At 40.4% G+C, this 17,010-nt stretch overlaps 1 protein-coding gene across 1 annotated transcript in view; it reads right to left on the reverse strand.

Moving 5' to 3' along the window:
- Positions 1-17,010, reverse strand: part of ACAD11 (acyl-CoA dehydrogenase family member 11) — a 91,020-nt gene that overhangs the window by 9,328 nt on the left and 64,682 nt on the right. The window contains exons 14-17 of the mRNA XM_036759942.1: positions 4,290-4,356; positions 3,586-3,671; positions 1,735-1,806; positions 126-280 (exon numbers count right to left, since the gene is read on the reverse strand). Of these exons, the coding sequence (XP_036615837.1) occupies positions 126-280; positions 1,735-1,806; positions 3,586-3,671; positions 4,290-4,356 (380 nt within the window). The remainder of the gene's footprint in view (positions 1-125; positions 281-1,734; positions 1,807-3,585; positions 3,672-4,289; positions 4,357-17,010) is intronic.

Below are 17,010 nucleotides of genomic sequence, written 5' to 3' on the forward strand. Positions count from 1 at the left end.
AAGTCACTACCCCTTAAGTTCCAACATCTCTAAGCACACACACACTTATTTTATGTCAGTGAATAAATCTTGTTTCTAAGAGGGCACAGAGCCAAGTGAAGAGCATCTATTCAAAACCTTCTTACATGTGTGTATAATTTCTTCCCGAAGGTCACTCTTTGGGCTGCTCGCTCACACATGATCTGTAAAGCCTTCTCAGCCACACCTATTGACCGCATACAATGGTGAATGCGGCCGGGTCCAAGTCGGCCTTGGGCAATCTCAAAGCCCCTTCCTTCACCTGTGTAAAATAAAGGAAAAGCAGAAAAAAAGACAGGCCATGATACACAAGAGACGTCAATGAATCCATAATGCGCCAGGCATCCCTCCCTCCCTCTCTCCATCGGCACTGACCACAACCCATTGTAGCCTCTGGTGTGACCCTGGTGCCGGCCTCCTGTAAGCCCCACGGAGTATTGGCCCATCACCCCAGGCCTTCTGACCTGCTGTGCCTAGGACCACCCATGCAGAGTGGGGGCTCTCTGCCTCAGGAGGCGCTGACCTGTGTACCACTGAGCCCACGGTCTGCAGACCCCCAGTCTAACTGTTAAGAGTTCACTCACACGGTTATTTATCACCACCAGGGGTCACTCTGCTGCCTAAGCGTAACCCGCCGTTCTGACCCTGCACACACCCTGATGCCATCATCTGCAGCCATGCTGTTATTGGGGAAACCAAGGCAGGCAGAGATGAAGCGGCCTGCCAGGACTCCATCCCATGTACTCTGGAAAGAACTGCTTTTATATTTATGTTTGTTATAGTTTATATTTGTTTTTTAAAAATCACATACAATGGTGATTATTACTAAATTACTAAATTATTACTAAATTACTAAATAACAACCACGACCACAGTAGTTAACATTTATATAATGCCTTTAGGGTTGTAAAGTGCTTACAAACATTATCTCATTTGATCCTCATAAGTCCTTGGGAAGAAGGTGCTATTATTATCTCCATTTTACAGATGGGGAAACTGAGGCAAATAGAAGTTAAGTGGCTTGCCCAGGGTCACAGTCAATGTCTGAGGCTGGTTTTGAACTCAGGACTTTCTGACTCCAGGCCCAGCCCTCTATCTACTGTACCTCCCCTTTCCCCACCAGTTACCCTGCTTCTGGACTTCTCTGGACTCTCTAACATCGTCTAGCTGCTGGCACCTCTCCTCGGCCTCCCCTTAAGCTTTTCAGCTTCTTTTTATGTGTTGTTTTCCCCATTAGATTGGAAGCTCCTTGAGGACAGGCATGGCCTTTGTGTTTATTTGCATTTGCATCCTCAGAGCTCAGCATGGTGCCTGGCACATTGTAGGTGCTTAATAAATATCTCCTGGCTGACTGTACCACAGGCTGTCTTGGCACAAACGCAAACTCAAAGAATGTTCAGTGTGGCTTAAGTGTCCACCTTCCATGCAAGAACTGAGTCAAGAATGAACAAGGACAAAGTGTTAAATTAGAGTAAGGCCATTATTTTAGGAGAAACGAGGTGTATTTTGGATTCTTCACATGTGCCCTACACACTGAAGTAGAGTACAAACAGACAGCTGGCACTTTACTGAAATTGTCTTGTTCCATTTTCCTACTGATCCCTCTGAACTGACGATTTTCCTAACGATGAGTCTGATTCTTAATAATCATTTCCTGAGAAGTTACTCTATAAAATATACACTATTCTTAAGAAATATTTTCTAAACACATCTTACCTAGTATTAAGTTTGAAGCAGGTACTCGTACGTTATTAAAATGTACCTCAAAATGTCCTCCGTGGAAATTATCTACAAAATAGAAAGCATGCTTAAATTTTTTAAAAGCATAAAAAGGGTCATTTAACATTACTCACTCAGTATTTTATTTCATTAAATTGAAGAACTGGGAAAGAATTCACAAGATTAGTTTAAATCTAGTAACTAAAACATCCTCCATTGTAGCTAGGTAATCCTGAGCTTTGAATCCCCCCAAACTAGGACCCTACATTCTCCTCCAAGAATGAAAGACCTTAAGCATGAATTTCAGATTAATGACTATGTCACAGAAAGAAGTCTTGAGCTGCTTCAAAAACTTGTTGGCTACTCCACCTCATGCTCTTACTATGAGAAGCAACAGCTATTCTCCCCATGCCCAAAGCAGGCCTTTTATACACTGCCGGGGAAGTGATGCTGGTGGGTTTTATCACCATGTTGACAAAGGGAGGTCTTGCTGGAGCAATTTGGTGGCTCTGGCACTACCTTCCATAGGCCACACTTTGAGTTTCTGGACCCCCAACTCCTGAGACTACACAAGATTCTATCGTGTGCAAATGTACACATGACATGCTTCATGTGAGAGTTCATGCTGGTTCGGCTATTAACACATGGTTTTTGGGAGAATCAATCTCTTATCTTACACAGTTCTAAGCAGGGCTGTGCTGCTAAGTGTTTAATACCTAACTCTGGGGACAAAAACATATGCAACACACTTTTAATTTTAATCTGTGATATTCACATATTTTGTCACTTTCTTAAGCCTAGATAATCAACAAAACAACAAATCCAGCCCTGGTTTGTAGCATTTGCCAATTTCCAAGGTATAAATACGCACTGTGAAATTTAACAATCAGCTTTCATGAACCAGTTCAAACTGTCTCCAGCACATCTCTGGTTTTCAGTCACAAGTTTGTATATGATGACAATGTCTCAGATTCTGGAACACTAAAAGGCAAGGCCCTGCTTAACTGTCCCTCCCTTTTGAGTAAGTTCATCAGCCATAACATTATACTGAATTTGAGGGTTAGTAACAAAGTCTTGGAATGCAATCCACCAGCCTGGTGCCAAAGCTGAATGCCCATGATTTTAACAGGATGGACGTGCTTGGCTGAAGGAGGAGGTTATAAAAACTAGATCACTTATTCATCAGGAATGTACTAGGTACCTACTAAGTGCCAGGTAATGGGCGGACCCTGCTAACCTCTAAAGATGATGGTCTACACTTACGGCTCCCTCCCTGCTGCCTGTAATTTGGCTCCTGTCATCACCATAAACTCTTTTCTTCTAGAAACCAATGACCTTTCAGTGGTCAGATCCCATGGCCTTTTCTTGGCCTTCCTCCTCCTGGACCTTCCTGTAGTATAGGTCACTGCTGACCACACTCTACCCAATATCCCTCTTTGGCTGCCATGACATTGCTCACTCCTGGTTCTCTCTTACCTGTCTCATCATTTCCTTCCCAATCATCTCCACTAGTTCATCTTCCCCCTGCCCCCTAAGTATGGGTATATCCTCCAGAACACCAAACTCAAGAGTTTCTTGTCTCTTAAAATCCTTTCTCTCAAAGATTCCTTGCCCCTCCCAGAAGAAAATTCTCTGCCTCCAAATTCTTTGCCCTTAAAACATGCTATTTTGTGCCAGATCCTTATTTATGTTTGTTATGTATCTCCCTCAATTAGATTTTAAGATCTTGGAGGGCAGGGGTTATATTTTTTCAGCTTAGTATTATATATAACGCTTTGTATATAGCAGATGTTTAATAAATATTTTTCAAATTAAATGAATATATTTGAGTATATATTTGTCACTTACCAAAATATGCAAAGACTGACACTGGTCTTATTAATTCTACTCCTGGTGTGTTGAGTGGGACTAGTATCATGCTGTGTTGTTTGTGTCTGTTCCAATAAAAAAATAAGAGATGTCAGGATGGCTTGCAATGATGGCTCTTTTTTATTTTGCTACCATGAAAGCAATAATGTCTGAAATGGTAAAAATGCAAAAGAAACAATAAGTACCAAGACACTTGGGCTTTGATTCGGAATAATGTAGAAGGCAAAGCACACAGTGACTTCAAAGATGAGTGGAAGTGACAACTTTGTAAAAATTAAATTGATTTTAATCAAGGTTTTTCTTTTGTGTACCTAGTGGATAATTTTGAAAGATGTGGATAAAAGGTAAAACATTTTAAGACTGTTGCACTTGATTGAAATAGAACTACAAGTGAAATGAAGGTTAAACAGCATTTTCCACAGTCTTTATCTACACATCTCTGAAAATTAGGGGAAGCTTTCTAAATGCAGGAAATTCCACAGTGAAGTACACACAGAAAGAACACTTTCCAAAACCTTTTCCAAATACATACTCTGGCAAAATTATTGTGAATCATAATTAAATCGAATTTGTTTTCACAACATACTTTAAATTCTAGTGTGCTTCCTGGAAATTCGGTTTCATTTCTATGAAACTATCTTTGGCTTCTAAACAGGTTGTGAAATCAGAACTTTTTTTATTACCTGGGTGCAGAAGGATTCTTACTTCTACCCAAGACAATTGCAACCTTACATTTTGGATTCCCAGCTCCTAAGAGAGGAAATAAAATTAGCAGAAAGCTTCCCAGAAGATCATTTGACCTTAAAACTCCTAATTTTTTTTTCTAAGTTAATGATGTATTTGTCCTGCCAAAACAACAGTAAAAGGAGCAAATCTTTCATTGATGGAAAATATACATGAGCACAATCCTATCATCCCCAAAATGAGTAAATAAATCTGAAGAAAAAAGGCTGGATTCCATCAGCATGAGACTGTAGAGAAGGCCACAAAGGAAAGAAATAAGGATCCATCTGCTGCTCTTAGGACAAAAGAAGTGCCTCCACCCAAATTAGCCCCAGATGTACATGCACATGCCAAGGCTGTGAAATTCTAAGAGAGAAGTTGTACCTGTTTAGAATTTACATGTTCTGTCAAAATTAAGTACTGTGTGACCAAACTATTAGAGGATATGTGATATCCACTACCAAAAGAGGACCAAGAGGGGCAAAGGGTAAAGGTAGAGATGTTTCTAGGACTTCATTTCCCCAACTGAAGAGCTAAAGGGGAGGCCTGATTCTCCACATCTTGTTCCATAATATGGGCTTTCCTGCACTATAAGGCCACTGGAGAGGGCCTAACCTGGGCCTATGCAAACTCCTAAGAGCCTAGGGCAATTCAGTCACACTAAGGTCTTGTTTATATATCTATTAAAGTACAATGGCTTTTAAAAATTATTATTTTTTCCAATGAAGATACACTTTTCCACTTCTTTTCCCTCACTCAGAAAGCAAAAAAGAACACAACTCGTGTTATAGGTATAAAGTAAAACAAATTCCTGCATTTTGGACATTGACCATGATAGATAGATAGACAGATAGAGCGATCAATCAATAGATAGATAGATATCTACATTCTGAGTCTATCTCCTCTTGAAGTGGGTTGCATATTTCATAATGAGCTGTCCGGAATCATGATTAATCGTAGTGTTGAACGGGGGTTCCTAAATCTTTCGAAGTTGTCTTCATGACATTGTTATTATTGTATAAATTGTCCTCTTAGTCTTGCTGACTTCAGTCTGCATCAGTTGCTACAAGTCTTCCCTGGTTTCTTTCCCAGGTTTCTCTTCATCACTTCTTACAGTATAACAGCATTCCCTCACACTCATATGCCACAACTTATTTGGATATTCTTCACTTGAGGGGCACTCCCTCAATTTCCAATTCTTTGCCACCATAAACAGAGCTGCTACAAATATTTTTGCACATATGAGTCCTTTTCCTCTTTCTTTAATCTCTCTGGGGTATAGACCTAGTAGTACATATTACTGGGCTAAAGGGTATGCACAGTTTAATTGTTTTTTGGGCAGAGTTCCAAATTGCTTTCCAGAATGGCTAGATGAGTTCACAATTCCAACAACAACACGTTAATATACCTATTTTCTCACAGCTCCTCTAGAATTTGTCATTTTCCCTTTCTGTCAACTTTACCAGTCTGATGGGTGTGAGGTAAGATGTCATTCAGTGTTGTTTTATTTGCAATTCTCTAATTATTAATGACTTGGGCATTTTTTTTTTCAAATGGCTATTGATAGCCTGGATTTTTTCCTCTGAAAACTGCCGGTTCATATCCTTTGAAAAATGTTGCTTCTTATTCATATAAATTTTAATGAGATTCCCTATAAATCTTAGAAATGAAGCCTTTACCAGATAAACTTGTTGCAAGGGTTTTCTTCCCATTTACCTGCTTGCTTCTCTTCTAGTCTTAGCTCTGTTGATTTTATTTGTGCAAAACCTTTTTAAGTAATCAAAATTGGTCATTTTACTTTCCGTGTTTGGCCATGTAGGGGTTTAACAAATCCTCCTTTCCTTCCTTTCTCCCTCCCTTCTCAATAGATCTGACAAGTAATTTCTTCATTGATCCTCTAATTAGTTGATAAATGCCAACCTTGATGTTTAAATCATGTTTGGAGTTCATTTTCGTAGGATACGCCGGTTTAGATCTAGTTTCTGCCAGACTACTTTCAAGTTTTCTTAAAGTTTTTGTCCATTTGCTAGTACTTACCCAAATCGTGGGATTTCGGGGTTGATCAAATACTAGGCTCCTGGGCTCATTTGTTTCTGTATATTGTGCACCTGCTCTGTTCCACTGCCCAACTTCTCTATTTCTTAACTGTAACCAATTTTATTTTTTTTATAACTGCAGTGTAGTTTGAGATAGATACCGATAGGCCCCTCTCCTCTCCACTTTGTTCATTATTTCCCTTAAGATTCTTGGGACTTCTGTTCTTTTAAATGATTTACAATTTTTTTTATAACTCTATAAAATAATCCTTTGGTAGTTTAATTCATATGGCACTGAAGAAGTAAATCAATTTAGATAGTATTGTCATTTATATTAAATTGACTTGGCCTACCCATGAGCAAGTATATATTTCTCCATTTATTTAGACCTGTCTTTACTTGTGTGTTTTGTAGTTGTATTCATATAGTCCTTGTGCGTGTCCTGTCAGGCAGATTCCCAAGTATTCTGTATTTTCTGTAGTTACTTTAAGTGGGATTTCTCTCTCTCTTTAAATACAATGACTTTTTAAAAAAATACATTTTATTGATGTCAAATTTTTGTTTTTCCCACCAGAAGACTTCAAGCAGCCACTAGGAGCCTTTATGTAAACACACAAGTTTCTCCATTTTTACCAATGTCTCTATAACCATCTAATTCCTTGAGGAGAAAAAGCATGCTATAAATATTAAATCTGCCAAAGAGATTTTATCAATTGAATTTGTAACAAGTGATGCCTGCTCAAGTTTAAAAACAGTTCTATATAATTCAATTCTTTTTTCTAATTTCTTGTAAAATGTGGTTTTAAATAATTAAAATAATCCGAAGGCTTGATAAGATTTGTCAGGAATTGCTCCCTAAAATTACAGCCGCATTGTATAAGATAGTTAAATAAGAACTCCTCATTAATAAGCTAGTTTCATAGCCAACAGCTACGAAGGCAACTGGGTGGCTAGAGTGCCAGGCCTGGAGTCAGGAAGATGAGTCTTCCTGACCTCAGACACTTACTAGCTATGTGACCCTGGGCAAGTCACTTAACCCTGTTTGCCTCAGTTTCCTCATCTGTAAAATGAGCTGGAAAAGGAAATGGCAAACCACTCTAGTATCTTTGCCAAGAAAACCCCAAATGGGGTCACAAAGAATTGGACATGACTAAAAATGACTGAACACCACCATGACAGAGAATCTCTGGAAGCAGTCTCCACTCTCGCTGCTACCATGTAATTGTGCTTCTTGGGCACATTTGCTGATGACAATCCATCAGCTGTGATCTGCTGGATCCAGCCTTGCAAGGAGCCAGCCCAGCTGAGGAAGGGAGCACCCATATGCATGGCTCTGCCACAACCAGAAGCGGACCTGAGGGGAATTTTGTGAAAGGCAAAAAGGGCTCTCATGGTTAGGAAGTAACACTCCCTGCTATGGGGGCCAGGGGAAGAGCCAGGGAATGTTTTGTAGCACCTACTTTAGGGTCCACTCTCCCTAAGAACCAAGTAGGTATGGAGAGGGAAGAGTTAGCTCCCAGTTTGGGGGGTGTCTCTTCCAGTCCTTGCTAAATCTTCTCATTAAATATCCATGTGTCAAAGCTAACTGATATATTAGGTGCTTAAATGAAATTGGGAAACACCCATGAGGTTCCTGAGTGATAATATGAGAAGCCACAGCCTTTTAGGGTTAGCCCTAGAACCAGGAAGGAAGAAGCACCAGCTGGTCCTGGCACAAATTGGGGGAGTGAGCACAGAGCCTGTTCAATACTAGGAAAAACCAGATAACCAATGGGCAAAGGGAAACAGTTTGAGTTCATGGTTGGTATTAGTTGGATACTCATCTGCCAACTCCATGCCAGGGAAGTTTTCAACACTGAAGTGCCCTGATTCTGTAACTGAACTTTCTTTGATTACTAGAAATTACCGGGAAGTTTATCTTTTACTACTTATCTCTATTAACACCAAACAGCTTTGATTTCACATGTAGTTTTTTCTTCCACTAAAGCCCTGCTCCTAGGTGTCATCATAGCATGCACAGAATTCTGGTTTCTCAGAATCTGTCAGTAGAATACAAGCTGTGGCAAGTCGTACCAGTGAAGGATTGCAGGTCTGTTGCCTGAGGATCAGCCCAGTTAAATTTGCCAAGACTCATAACCAATTTAGCCTAAGGATTAGTTTTTGGCAACAGCAACTCTCAAAGATCAGATATTAGCTAGAGGAAAGTTTTGATCTGTTAGTAGCAGCAGTGCCTGTGGGCAATATGGGAGAGCTCTCTGAAGGAGTGTACCTTTTAGACTGGATAATTCTTGAGGAAAGATTCCTTTTGGGGCTTGGTCTTAAAAACTTCAGTTAGTGTAAAAACTAGAGACCTGTTTCTGGAAAGACACTGTCCACACGAAGAACATGTTTTTCTCCTTGACGTTTACCTACATCTGAAGAGATTAATTTTATAGAGGTGTTAGGTTTGGGGAGCCATTCCTTTGGAGAGCACTTCTCTTCCTAAGGAGCAATCTGGCTATCAGAACACTGAGTGCTTCTCCAGAATAGTCCTCTGCTTTTAATCAGAGAGGAAGACAGAGAATGAATACTTTTGATGACATGGATTTTCTCCAGAATCCCCTTCCTTCCTTGATCTGACAGTCCATGGTTTTTCAAACTATCAAGGCATAGTACAAGATGCAATCTTTTTTTCCACATGACTTTTGTGGCTAGCTTTCTCTTTCGGAGGGAAATAACTTGTGCTCATAGATTAGCTTTGAATATGTGCCTCCAGGGAACTTTGGAAAGTAAATACATTTTGAACAGATTCTAAAAATAAGCAATACAACAATTCCATCGTGCTTTACACAATCTAATAAAATAACACTATACAGGCTAAAGTATAGTCTTTTCTACTTTGCTGTCTTCCTTTTTGGTTCCCTTAAGGTAAGAAAGGTGAGAGCAAGTCTCAAGTGGAAAAATCAGCAAGTGATCAGATTTTTCTCTTGCTTTTTCAGAAAATGGAAAACCCCTTCAGAAGTTTTTCATCTCTTCATTTAGCAACAGACAAAATGTGGCTGATAACAGCCATCGACACAACCGCTTACAGTACAGTCTCTGCTCTTCTTTGTCCTGTATATCACTTCAGTCAAGAACACAGGATACACATGCAGATTAAATAAATTCAGGAAAATCTGGGTGGGAGGCCAGGAGATATTCTCCTGCTCTAACTGAAACAGATGGAGTAGATAATAGAATTGTTGTTGTCTTTAATCCAAACACTGCACAATTTCAAGGGTGTTGACGTGATAGAGCTGAATCAGCCTGAAAATGTTTCTCTGGCATTTTGCTTGTGTGCGTTCCTTATCTCCTCCACCACCACAATGAGGGGTGGTGATAAGCTGGGGTGCATTGAGAGGAGTTCGGCCAGGATGGTGAAGGAATTGGGAATGTTTAGGCAAGAGAATACTTAGGGGGCAGGGTCTCTGTCTGAAAACAGGAAGACTTAGAATTGTCATGTCCATCCCTAAAAGACAGGACTAGGGGCAACAGAAAGATGCTATAAAGAGGTGAATTTAGGTTTGACATAAGGAAAAATTTCTTAACAGGCCTATTTCAGAGTGAAATGCACCGCACTGGGAAGCTGCGGGCTCCACTTGACTTGATTCAAGCAATGCTGGCTGGTTAGCTTACTAGGTTTCTAGCCTCGGAGCTTCGTTCTGAATCTGAGATTCTGGGATCATCGAGCAAAATCATTCTCAAACAGATGATAAAAGGGGGCAAAGCAAGTTGTTAGATGAGCTACAGACAGAGGCTGAGAGTCGTGTGAAGCACAATACGTGAATTCAAATTCCCGAGAGCACTCCTGTCACTGGATTTCAAATGCAAGAAGGATTTGTTATGGAACTATTTAGTTTTCACCTGAAGAAGGAGTAACAAGGGCAAAACCAATAATACTATATCTATTTAATTTAAATGTTTTCTCAAGAAAACATTTTGGTGCCTGTGAGAAACATACTTAGTCTAGGAAAAAGCAATACTCGTTGGAAAGCCAGAAAAGTTTTCATCATATTTATTTTTACATTTCTTCTTTCTGAATAAATGTTTAGCTCCCTTAATGGAGTACAGGGAGTCAGACAAATGCTAGCCCCTTTATGCTGCTCTCAATTTGAATTTCCCACCTTACTCTCCATTGGCTGGATGCAACCTCCCCTCAAACAGCTCCTTAAGCATGCGTACAAGCGTCTGACCTTTTACCTGATCAGAAGCCTGGTTCTGCTAGGTCACAGCTCTGATTAGAACCAGTTACCTCTGACTTACATTCTACTGTCACTCAAAGCTGGGAGGAGTACTTTTAATCCTGTGGAAACAAAATTCCTCTTACTGTTTCCCACAGTGCCTTTTAAAGAAAAACCTCAACTTGTAAAAAACGTAATATCCTAGAATCTTAGAGTTTAAAGGTCCCTCCAAAGGTGCTCCTAAGCAGGATCACAACTACATTATACCTAAGATATGTCAGTGCATGTGCTAGTCTTAAGATTCTTAAAGAGATTCGAAAATATAGCCAAGACACTTTTCTCAATAGCTCATTCTAATGATTCATACCCCATCAAGAACATTTGAATTAAATTTTTATTACTACAATTTTAGCTCATTTTCTCTAGGATTGTTCATTCTCATAATGATTCTCATAGTAGAAGGAAATGGTTTAAGTTGTAAATAAAGGAGTGAATGAAAGCATTTATTAAGTACTTGCTATGTGGAAAGTGAATAAAGAGCTGGCCTTGGAGCCTGGAAGCCCTGAGTTCGAGTCTCATCTCTTTCTGGCTGTTTCCCTTAACCTCCCATGGATCTCAGCTACTCTCTAAGCCTCTGGGCTTCAGAGAAGGTTCTGATCCCCAATGGCAGAGGGAATTTCTTCATCAAGGAATTTCTTCTACCAACGAAAACAGGTCTAGTCCCCATTCCTACTGTTTGCTATCTGGGTTAAGCTCTGGAGACACAAACACAAAAGGAAAGATGGTCCCTGACTTCTAGGAACTTAGATTCTAATAAAGAAGTCACTACATATAGGAGAGTAATCGCCAGAAAAGAGTATTTTGATTTGGAAATTTATGGGGATGATGAGTACCTCCACAGAGCAGTAGATCAATAAACCTTTGCCAGAAATAGAGTTGATTTGATTATGAACTGGAAAGGACTAGAAAGGTAGGGGTGTGTGGGTGGTGATGGTGGTGGTGGTGGGGATAGCAGGGAGTGTTGAGAAATCCAAGAAAAGCCTGCCTGAAGCCCAGTCTGGAATGCAGTGAACAATTAAGGCAAGCACCAGTCAAGACTAGGGGACTCTACAGCAGACTTCCCTGAGAAGGCTGAAATTGACCCATTGGTTTATATAATCTTCTGCCAGCACTGAAATGAAGCTGGGGGGGGGGGGTGGGGAGCGGGCATTAGGAGGAACATGAAGGATGCATTTGGGAAACTTTGTGACTCTTTCAGTGACACACCCTCTGCTAAGTGGCTCCCTGACAGTCAACTTTAAGCAATAATGTTCCATTTTTCTGTACTCCTGCAAACTACAGAACACCACAATCTCATTCACACAGATCATCAGGAAATATACTCACATTGCAACAGATTTCCATTTGAATTTGAGGGAAACCTTTCCCCCCACCCAAATTCTGAACGGTTATCTTTCTATTACAGGTGGAGAAAATTCCATGGTAAGCGTAGGGTGCTTGATTTACTCAAGCTCCTTATCACCAAATATATCTACCTTTCTAAGCATCTAAGTGAAAGGCAGTGTGGTATATCAGATGGAAGACTGGCCCTGGAGTCAGGAAGTCCTGGGTTCATTTCTGGTTTTGGATCCTAACCATGTGGCTTTTGGAAAGTAACTTATCCTCTCAATGTTGGAGGCAACTCTCTAAGATTATCCATAGTGGATGCTGTTGACCTGCATCAGTAGAAGGAGTAAGTTCCCCATACTGAGAAAATGGCAGGTCTGGGAGGAAAACTACACCTTTGGTGATGGTCCAGTCCAGCAGCTCCCTCATGACACAGATGAGAACCATGAGGCTCTTCCTCAGACTGGAATCTTTGTCTCCCAGGATCCTCACTAAGGGCTCTTTCCCTTATGCCATGTGGCTTGTTCAAAGACTGTATGATTGCAAAGATTCAAAGTGCATGGAGTCAGAGGGCAAGAGGGTAAAACAGGTTATCGGATTCATTCCAACAAATATGTTTATCAGCTATGGCTGAGAAGAGATCATTATGGAGAGGATGCCCTCCTGCCTCTTCACCACCACTACTGGCCAATTACCACCAAACAGTGGATAACAGTGGCTCTGAGGGGCAGCACCCACAACTACCCCCACCAGCCCACGGGTGGGTACTACTTCTGGCCCAGCTCTCAAAGCCATCATCTGGGGAGGCAGCTCCTGTAGAGACAGGGAGGCCATCCTGACCAACTGCCAAATGACCAGCACTCACAGGCCAGACAAGCCGCCCTCTCTGAAGCAGTCTTGCACCACAAGGGAGAGACAGGAGGTGGTGTGTGCCACCAAGCAGGTCAAACTACTGTCACCACCCTGACTGCCATTTCCCCTCAGTCTCTGGTGGGAAATAGCCCAGGACCCTGAAGCCAAGAGCTTTGGGGAAAGCAATGCTGCTCTTCCAGTGTCAAATGGTTCAGCATCAGAAACTGATACAATTTTATCAGCGGAAATGACGTGAAAGAAGAGATGACCATCTCCTTAGCTGCTGTACCCCAAAGACCATGGGACCTTTCTATCTGACTTGAATCTAAAATCTTCCATAGGAATTATCTCCCACACTAGAATGTGAGCTCCCTGAGGGCAGGGGCTGTCTTACTCTTCTATCTGTATCCCTGCTTTTCTATTGCTTTAGCACAATGCTTTATACATTTATTGAATGTTGGGCACTTCAGGTAATGTAGTAATGAATAAGAGAATCAAGTAAAGTCAACTAGTACTTATTAAGTACATACTAACTGCCAGAGGCAGCTAGATGGCTCAATGCATAGGGCATGGGCCTGGAGTCAGGAAGACCTGAGTTTAAATCCAGCCTCAGACACTTACTAGCTGTGTGACTCTGGGCAAGTCACTTAAACCTCTGTTTGCCTTAAACCACTGGAGAAGGAAATGGCAAACCACTCCAGAATCTTTGCCAAGAAAACCCCATGGACAGGATGGTTCATGGGGCTATGAAAAGTCAGACATGACTAAACGACAGAACAACACCAACTAGGTACTAGGTACTGTGTTAAAATACTGGAGATATAAAGAAAGGCAAAAAGCCTTCAAGGAACTCACACTCTAATTGGGGAAACAACATGCAAACAAGTATGTACAAACAAGAGAGACAACTAGGACCTAACTAGTATGAATAATGAAATCTGCAAAGTAGTCACATTATTTAAATTCGTGCTATTTGAAGTTATAATTATATGTAAAATATAATTTCAGATCCAAAGGAAGTATGCAGTTAAAATTTGTAAAAATAAAAATTTTATCTATTAATATAACAGCAAAGGATAAGGAAAACATTTCTGACTCAAGTTTATTATAAACAATAGAGTGGTTATTGAAAGCAAAATTAAAAAAGATAAAATTACTGAACACTTAAAAATAAGCCTGGGGCAGCTAGGTGGTGCAGTGAGTACAGCACCAGTCCTGGAGTCAGGAGGACCTGAGTTCAAATGTGACCTCAGACACTTGACACACTTACTAGCTGTGTGACCTTGGACAAGTCACTTAACCCCAATTGCCCTGCCTTCCCCCTCCAAAAAAAATAAATCTAAATTTATGATAGGATGAAAATATTATTTTTATTGCTAGAAATATTCAGCATATACTCACCTGTCTCCTTTTTCTTTAAACTTTCATGCCTATGCAGCTAAGTACAGCCAGCTTCATCTACCTTTCCTTGAATTTGTATGCTTCCGTTCTCTCACAATAAACCACGTATAGTTGGATGAAATGGAACGTTATCTAAAATTACTAATGCCTGTGATAGTGCTCTTTCTGTAAATATTTTTTGACAGCTGAAAAAAAGATTGAAAACTATTTTTTAGTCACCCATGCTTTCTTATTTGACTGCCAAAGAAATGGAAGCAATCAATGTTAGCAGCTTCTCAGAGCACGAGCATTTTGAAATTGAAACTAAACATCACTTTTCATAAGAACCCCCTTCTGCATTATCCCCCATCTTTAGACGCTTTAAAGCCAGGCTGAGGGTTTTCTTTCTTAGAAATGTAAGTTCCGGAACACACACGTCAATTTCCAGAATAAACCCATTTCATCCACATTAAAAATGTGTTAATCTGCGCCTCCACTTTCTTCAAAACATCAGGATATCTAGCTGCCACATCCTCATTTGCACTATCTGTCTCTCCAGTAATTTTAACATTATGTGATCTAAATTTAATGTTAGATTGGTTTTCAAAGTGCATGAACCAGCCAAGAGTTGCAGTAAAAGTTTCTTCACTGTCAGCTTCATTTCCATTTTTCCCCACTGCCTTAAATCACCTTGAAGTGTTTTTCTGAATGGCTGCTTTGTTAAGAGGATGTGTTTTTGATGGCAATCTTCAGTCCATGTGGGTAAAAGATGCCCTATTTCTATCACTGTCTACACTTCCATCACTATAACACTGTAAATTCCTTATAGTGGTTTGAAACCACAAAAAGTTGATGTGACTATTTCTCCCTTATTTCATCTCTGTATTTTATAATATCCAATACTGTAGATTCAACTATTTTGACATCTTATCAACTTTTTAGAGTTACTATGACTGCCCTCATGTTGTTTAATTACATCCAATTTTTGTTCTAATGTAAAAACAAGTCTCTTCTTTTTTGCACTGGCAATGCTTCCATCTGCATATTCTTCATGTTGTACATTTTGTTAAAGGCTCTTAAAAAAAACTTATCGTGACTGTTGGTAATAAGGTACACAGCACATCCTAGACACGTGATCATAGACAAATGCAGACTGATGAGAAAGCATGTTAAAACCTTTGATCAACTCACAAGCATCACATTAACAAAATTTTGGCTGGTATTAAATGTGGCCTGTTACTATCTTGTAATCCACACTAAATCTAATTTCACATTATTCAGCCTCCCCTTAATTTCATTCTAGTTGTACACAGAACAAACTGGAGATAGTGTCTGGGGGAAGGCATTAATATCACTAGGGCTCAGGATAGGCTTCTTAAAGAGGGGAGGAGGAAGTGAATTCCAGGCATGGGAGACAAACGAAACCCAAATGCAGAAGAAGCAGATGAACTATCTTGGGTGAGGAATGGCAAGGAGGCCAGAGTTATTAGATGGGCGAGTAAGTACAGTGGAGGAGAGAAAGGTGTGAAAACACTGGAAAGGTGGGTGCGGTGGGCAGAGCAGGTTATAAGGGCATTAAATTCCAGAGGATTTTATATTTAACATCAGAATAGGAACCACTGGCGTCTACTCAACAGGGGACAACATTGTCAGACCTGAGATTTCCAGACCAATTTTGACAGCTGAATGGAGGATCGACTGAACTTTGGAGAGACTGGAGGCAGGGAAATCAATCAATAGACTACCGCAACAGTCCAGGCATGAGATGCTGTGGGCCAAGCCAGAGAAAAAGGGCTCAGACTAGATAGGTTATGAAGCTACAATCAACAAACCTTAGCTACAAGTGTCCTACCTGGCAGCACTGAAATGGTTGACTCTGCAGTCAAGCAGGAGAACATTCTCCCTGCCCCAAGTTCCTCTGCATGGGCATGCCAGTCCATCCTACACATGGCAGTCAAAGTGACTTTTGCTAAGTGCAGATCTGACCAGGTCACTGCATCACTCAGGAAGCTTCAGTAGCTCCTTACTGACTCTAGTATGCAAACTCTTTTGCTTAGTTTTTAAAACTCTTCAGCACCTTTAATTTTCAGTTTCTAAGGCCTTCCTCCCTTTGGCACACTTTGGGATGCAGCCAAACCAGCCCTCCCTCAGACGTGCACACATCCCAGTGCCTTACATGAGCTCACCCCACCCTGCTAGGCTTAGAATTCCCTCCCTCCTCCCTTCCACTTTTCTTTCTTCAAGGCACAGCTAAAACATCACAGCCTTCAAGTAGGCATTTTAACATAAAGTTTTATTATATTTAAAAAAGACAAACCATTCTTTGCTCCCAAGGCACAAACACAAGATTTGGCCCTGGCCTTTGTTTCCTGACCTGTTTTATGAGAAGCCTTTCTCGATCCCTTTCCAACTGCTGGTATCCTCCCTTCTACACTACCTTGTATTTATCTACTTCATATTTAACTGTATTATTATTTTTATATTTGTTCTGAAGAGCCTTGTGTTTGCACTTGTCTCCTAGAGAAGGTACTGTTTCATTTCTTTGTATCTGTATCCCCAGTGCCTAGCACAGTGTCTGAGACATGGGAGGTGCTTTATAAATGCTTGCTGCTTGGTACAGCCAGAAAGAGACAGAATCTGAAGGATACGATAAAAACCAAAATATTAACTCTATCTCATAACTCTTTAAGATTTAGTGTCAGATACAAAAATAGCTTTTTTTGAAAGTTTGCTCCTAATTGCAACTATTTCCTTTTATCAGGCATCAGACAACTACTTCAGAGGTAAAGAATGACGATTCCTTGTAAAAGAGAAAAATACCATTAAAT

The sequence above is a fragment of the Trichosurus vulpecula genome, chromosome 5 (genome assembly GCF_011100635.1).
Source record: "Trichosurus vulpecula isolate mTriVul1 chromosome 5, mTriVul1.pri, whole genome shotgun sequence".
Taxonomy (NCBI): Eukaryota; Metazoa; Chordata; class Mammalia; order Diprotodontia; family Phalangeridae; genus Trichosurus; species Trichosurus vulpecula.